This window comes from Sinocyclocheilus rhinocerous, unplaced genomic scaffold, assembly GCF_001515625.1.
Source record: "Sinocyclocheilus rhinocerous isolate Xijiao unplaced genomic scaffold, SAMN03320098_v1.1 scaffold612, whole genome shotgun sequence".
Classification (NCBI taxonomy): domain Eukaryota; kingdom Metazoa; phylum Chordata; class Actinopteri; order Cypriniformes; family Cyprinidae; genus Sinocyclocheilus; species Sinocyclocheilus rhinocerous.
The window spans coordinates 751,155-757,865 of NW_015625585.1; the positions used below are offsets into that span (position 1 = coordinate 751,155).

Here is a 6,711-nt window from a genome sequence, read left to right on the forward strand (position 1 = left end):
CCTCCGTGTCACCCTAGCGCCATTTTAGAGAGTATCCACTGAACGCAAACAGTTTTCGTTCAAATCAAAGCACAAACAATGTAGAAAACCGCGTGGCGCAGCTGACGCAGAACAACATGCGCTGTTTGCGTTCAGTGGATACTCTCCAAAATGGCGCTAGGGTGACACGGAGGAGACGAATTGTTGAATAAAGTCGTTATTCTCGTAGCTTCGTAATTTTACGGTTCAATCCCTGATGTCACATGGATTATTTTACCGATCTCCTTGCTACGTTTCTGGACGTTGATCGTTGTAGTACCCTTGCTGTCTATGGGAGGGTCAGAGAGCTGTCAGAATGCATCAAAAATATCTTAATTTGTGTTCCGAAGATGAACGGAGGTCTTACGGGTTTGGAACGACATGAGGGTGAGTAATTAATGACAGAATTTTCATTTTTGGTTGAACTAACCCTTTAATGCATCCTTGCAGGAATAAATGAAATAATTTCTTTCCCCCCAAAAAAATCTTACTGACCCAAATCTTTTAAACTGTAGTATGTGCTGTTATTGGAATAGTTCAGGTGAAAATGAAAAATCTCTATTTATTCAGTCATGTTGTTCCAAAACCTGTTTCAAACCCAAACAGGAAACAACAAAAAGTAGTTGATTTGTATGACTCACACACTATATTCCATATCTGAAATTTCTTATATGTTTGATCTTTTGTGTTCCGCAACATCATATTCGGAATGATTGGATTAACACTGGAATTTTCATTGGGGTTTACTATTCCTTTTTGGGCCGTTACTAAGGACATGTTTATTCCCTTTATGTTCTTAAAAGCAATGGCTGTCTCTTCTCTTCTCCACTCTCTTCCCTTCTTCAAACTTTTTACCACCAAATACTCAAAGTGGTGAGGTCTGTTTGCCAAGCATTCCACACCCAATCCTTCTATGCTTGACTCTGAACGCAGACGGCAGCATGCATTTCTATCTTGTGCTAAAAGATAAAGAAGCTAGAGGACAATGTTTTTTAAATTTAGTTTGGAATAAGTTTGACATTGATTTTATCAGATAGATGATAGTACACTGAAAAGTCTGTCTTGTTTAGACAAATGTCTAATCGCTACAAGAAGAGCTTTAATACTGATAATTTCATAGAAGGCTCAATGGATTTTGATTGCATATGTAGCAAATGGAAAGACAGGAAATACTGGAAATGCAAAACGAAGCTTTGAGGGATATCATATGTAAATGCAACTGATTTGACTAACAGAGAGATGTTTATTTGATAAGAAACTAGCATGACTCACACAGTTGCCTGCACACTCACAGAAATACAAACACACACACACACACACACTGCATGCAAATCCGCCCAGGTATAGGTGTCTCACATTAGTGACCTCATTTATCGTCCATAGTACATTGCATTTCTTTGTCAATTTTTAGATAAGCTTGAATTTTTGAAATGCAAATTTTGTGTAAAGATCTAAAGAGTTTCACTAAGCTAAATGTATCAGATCATTAACTGGAAGTTGCAATTCGAGTTTTTCATCAATGACAAATGCATCCTGGGAGGGAGCGAAGCCCAACTCCCCTTCATTTGTTTTCTGATGTCTGTCATAGATAACGTTCTGAAATCATTATAAAAATAATGATGAAATGACGTAATTACCTACAGTTATCTGCTATGTTATTATCTTTTAATCCAAATCTCTGGTGTATCTGGAAAGAATCAGAAGGAGAATTAAAAGCATATCATTTAGGAATGTCAGTCATGTCCACACACGTCTGTCTCTGTCTCAGTGTCTTACCCTTGTTAGCATTTCTATAATTTCTTTAGCCTTGCACAACTGCCTGTCTTGTTGCTTGCTTATTTCATTTGGTTATCTGTCGTGCATGTCAATGAAGTCTCACAAACGCTATGAGCGTTTGACCTATTTGCACAAATTTGTCAAATATTTTTTGTCACTGGAACAGAAATTTATTTTGCTGGAATATATGGTTCAAAATGAGCGGACAAATGTACTGTTCAAAAGTGTGGAGTTAGTAAGATTTTTTTTTTTTTTTCACTTTTATTCAGCAAAGATGCTTTAAATTGATCAAAAGTGACAGTAAAGACATTTATAATTTTTACAAGAGATTTCTATTTCTAATAAATGTTATTCTTTGAAACTTTCTATTCAAAGAACAGAAAAAATCCATCTCGATTTCTACTATAATGGCTGCTGAAAATTCAGCTTTTCCATCACAGGAATAAATTGCATTTTAAAACGTATTGAAATAGAACACTCTTATTTTAAATTGTAATAATATCTCACAATATTACCGTTTTTACTGAATTTTTTATCAAATAAATGAATCTTTGGTGAGCATAAGAGACTGTTATTCAAAAAAAATCTTACCAACCCCAACATTTTTGAATGGTAGTGTAGTTATATTCCATTGAATACTGAAATGAATCAATAAAAATAGTTAAAGCTAATTAAAAATAGACTTGTATCCAAAGTTTGTGTGTATGTATCTTTATGCTTTTTGGCATATCAAAATGTTAGCTTAATAGTAAGTGGAGTCTTCAGTCACTTATGGATTTGAGTTATGCAGAGCCATTGTTTCTGTGTGGTGACTACACCCCATTCTTTCATAACTTTGATAGTTTATTTAATTATTCTTCCATGTATGCAATAATATAATCTGTCCATCATGTAATTACTTCCTTCTATCAATAACTTGATTTGTCCCTTTTTTTCTTTAGCGTTGCATCACCATATTAAAGCGAGACCTGGCGGTGAAGTTACCCGGTAAGTGCATAGCATCTTTTGTTTCGGTACAGCAGACTAACATTATTTATTTAGCTTAATTTATTGTTGTTTTCCATGCTAGCTCTATGCAATGACTTCAGGTTGTTGACTTTCCTGTAACATGCATGATGCTTCCGGGCTTTCAAAAGACTTCCTTATCGCATATCAGTATCGGTTTTGGCAGCACGTGTTGATTAAGTGCCTGACTTCACTCTGTACACTTTCGCAAAGATATGCTTGAAAAGACAGGAGGGGATATGCTTCGATCTGAAGGACTAACAAAGGAGTGGCTCTGCTGTCGCAAGAAAACTTGTTTTCATGTCTGTTTGTTGGGTGTGGGAAGCTTTCTGCAATGGAAGCCTGTTTTACTCTCGGCGTTGTTATTTTAATGGCAAATGGGGAATATATGTGTCGTTCGAATGTGCCGTCGATGTGCTGAACGTATTCTTAGTCTGTCAACATTTGTTTGCACTCAACCAGATATGTACATCTCTTCCCCAGAGCATATCTTCAAGACCAACCCTTCAGCCATTTATCAGTCTTTTTTATCTGCAAACGCCTTCAATCAAGGCAACTGGAAAAACTGCCCTCACAAGTGACTTAAACCTGCAGGTTTGACCCTTTCAGGAGCTCGACGTGTTTTTAAATGCCCATTGTTTTTCTGTTATACCCTGTGCAAACGTACCCCATATCTTAAGGACACGATAGAGGTCAACGGCGAGACTGTTTACCTTTACCTGTGCCTCTTCCTTCCCTTGGCTGAAGCGGACAGCTTCCTTTGTTCCTCAAGAAACATGATACAGCCTCCATCACCCTCTCAATCCTTCACCTGACCCTAAGCAGACAGCTCGGTCATCCTGGCTTGACGTCTCAGAGGTCAGTTTGAAAGAGCTCTGTTTTGGGTAATGAAATCCAGCCTGAAATGCACTGAAGGGTGACGAGACCGTCACGTGTTCGAGATCTCAACGCACCCACAAGGCACTGAAACATCGAGATTTTAAGACCTGTTCAACATGCTCGGAAGTCCCAAGGCAATGAAGATAACGTTTGGCCAACTTAACTCGAAGCCGAAGGCATTGTTGAGTTGTCGATGGAAGGTCATTCGTGGCAAAGCGTGCCTTGGAGATCAGATGCAGGCTTGAAGCTTCTTACACCTTTGCCATGTTTTGCTACACTTTTTTTAACCCCTCATCTCTTCCCGTGTCTCTTAGTGAGTCATACACATTGTATTTTAAGAGTAAGGCAAGCTCCAACATGCTTGAACTGAGAAGCGAGAAGAAAAAAATGCATTTCTGCGGACAACGACATACCACAGTTTTGCAGTGAAATTGCTACTCTGTCCTTGGGCGTCCCCACAACAATTCGTCCTGCTGTAAATCAGGATTCCAATGGATTCGTGTTCTAAAACAGGCCTGTTTTCAAAATCACCTTGAGTTGACACAAACATATCTGAAGTTTAAAACTCTAAAGTATTTGTGTTATACGTTTAAGTTGATTATTGTGTTCCAGTATGTGAGAAAAAGTTTTTTTTCTTCTTATCAACAGATATCCAATCCTGATTCTTTCCTTTATTTGTTTAGTTTTTCTCTTCAATCAAAGTAGTGATCTTGAAGTGATCTTATAGTGATCTAGATCACTATATATTAGTGATCTGTTTGATGTTGCTTAGATCTCTCTAGATAGAGATGCATCTGTAAAAAAAATCTGAGCATGTCTTCATATGTTTGTTTGTATACAGGGGCGAAGCAGCCATTATCCCTGGTATCTCCCATTCATTTTTAGAGATTTTAAAGTTAATCCCTTCACTTTTTGGAAAAATTTTTTTTAAGAGTTACGGCCACAAAAATAAAAATATTGCTCTCTCTGCTCTCATATGGCATATGTATATATATATATATATATATATATATGTAAATATATATATATATATATATACACACACACATATTTTTGCCATATGGGCTAACTGAACAAACATCCCAATAGAAATGTTTAGCACCCATTTAAACAAGGACTACCGGGTAAATAATATAATATTAATGAGCTAATCTGATACGTCTATATATATATATGTATGTATGTATGTACAAATCACACACTAACACGTTTATTTAATATATTTGTAGTCCCTTTTAGCATTAAAACACACAAATATAATAAAATGCTGAGCTTTACAACTCCTTGCAAACCTGCAGACAGTTTTATCTCCGGCAGCCTGCATGTGTTTTTTGTGGTCTGGGCTGTTTGCATGGAGAGAGCAGTAATCATATGAGTCTGGCCACAGATACACTGAATTAATGGTTAGTTTGTACTGTACCACACTGTGGAGACAGACATCCTTGAGTCATCGTTTGTCACGGTTTAGATGGAAACGTCCTTGTGTACTTTGTAATAGCTTATATTAGGTGTTGTATTGAATGTGAAATGTTTTTGTATAGTATAGATAGAATTTGAAATTGAATTGGATAATGTCAAATTTTAAATGGAAATCAATTTTTATTAAATAATTGTTGTTGTACACAACAAATCTTGTTCAGTGCATTAAAGTTATTTGAATAGTCACCAAACAACATCTATCAGTTGTGAAATGTTCTCAGGTTGTTTACAGGGTGTTTATATTCTCTCAAAGTGCAGTGCAGTCGTGTTTTATATTCTCAATGTTGCTTTTAATATAATTTATTTTCAAATGTTTTGCTTTTATGTAACTATTATATGTTTTGTGTCTAAAAAAGAATGTTTGAACTGCCCAACTTTTTTGTGTCATTCATTGAATTAACAAGAAAAATAATCATTGTAAGATTTGAATTTGATCTGTTTTTTTTTTTTTACGGAAGCTTGCTTTCGCCACGGAATAAAAAATTAAAATGGTAATTGTGATCTTTTTATTCTCACAATTCTGAGATTACATCTCCTCACAATTCTGAGATTGTTTCCCAATTCTGTTTACATCTCACAATTCTGCCTTTTTTTTCTCTGAATTCTGAGTTTACATCTCAATTCTGTTTTTTTTTTTGTTTTTTTTTGACGTGGAATAAAAAATAAAAAAGGTAATTGCGACTTTTCACAATTCTGACTATTTTTCTTGCAATTATGAGTTTATATCTCAATCTTATAATTGCGAGTGAGTTAACATCTTGCAATTTTGACTATTTTTATCAGAATTGCGAGTTTGTATCTCGCTAATCTGAATTTACATCTCACAATTCTGTTTACATCTCGCTAATCTGAATTTACATCTCACAATTCTGAGTTTACATTTCGCTAATCTGAATTTAAATCTCACAATTCTGTTTACATCTCGCTAATCTGAATTTACATCTCACAATTCTGTGTTTACATCTCGCTAATCTGAATTTACATCTCACAATTCTGACTTTACATCTTGCTAATCTGAATTTACATCTCACAATTCTGAGTTTACATTTTGCTAATCTGAATTTACATCTCACAATTCTGTTTACATTTCGTTAATCTGAATTTACATCTCACAATTCTGTGTTTACATCTCGTTAATCTGAATTTACATCTCACAATTCTGAGTTTACATTTCGTTAATCTGAATTTACATCTCACAATTCTGTTTACACCTTGCTAATCTGAATTTACATCTCACAATTCTGTTTACATCTCGCTAATATGAATTTACATCTCACAATTTTGTTTACACCTCGCTAATCTGAATTTACATCTCACAATTCTGTTTACATCTCGCTAATCTGAATTTACATCTCACAATTCTGTTTACATCTCGCTAATCTGAATTTACATCTCACAATTCTGAGTTTATATCTCGCTAATCTGAATTTACATCTCACAGTTCTGTTTACATCTCGTTAATCTGAATTTACATCTCACAATTCTGTTTACATCTCGCTAATCTGAATTTACATCTCACAAATCTGACTTTATATCTCGCTAATATAAATTTAC

General features: G+C 35.2%; 1 protein-coding gene across 1 annotated transcript in view; it reads left to right on the forward strand.

Moving 5' to 3' along the window:
- Positions 1 to 4,654, forward strand: part of LOC107753842 (carcinoembryonic antigen-related cell adhesion molecule 8-like) — a 16,146-nt gene extending 11,492 nt beyond the window's left edge. The window contains exons 9-10 of the mRNA XM_016570109.1: positions 2,736 to 2,781; positions 3,283 to 4,654. Of these exons, the coding sequence (XP_016425595.1) occupies positions 2,736 to 2,754 (19 nt within the window). The 3' untranslated portion in view covers positions 2,755 to 2,781; positions 3,283 to 4,654. The remainder of the gene's footprint in view (positions 1 to 2,735; positions 2,782 to 3,282) is intronic.
- Positions 4,655 to 6,711: the final 2,057 nt, after the last annotated feature.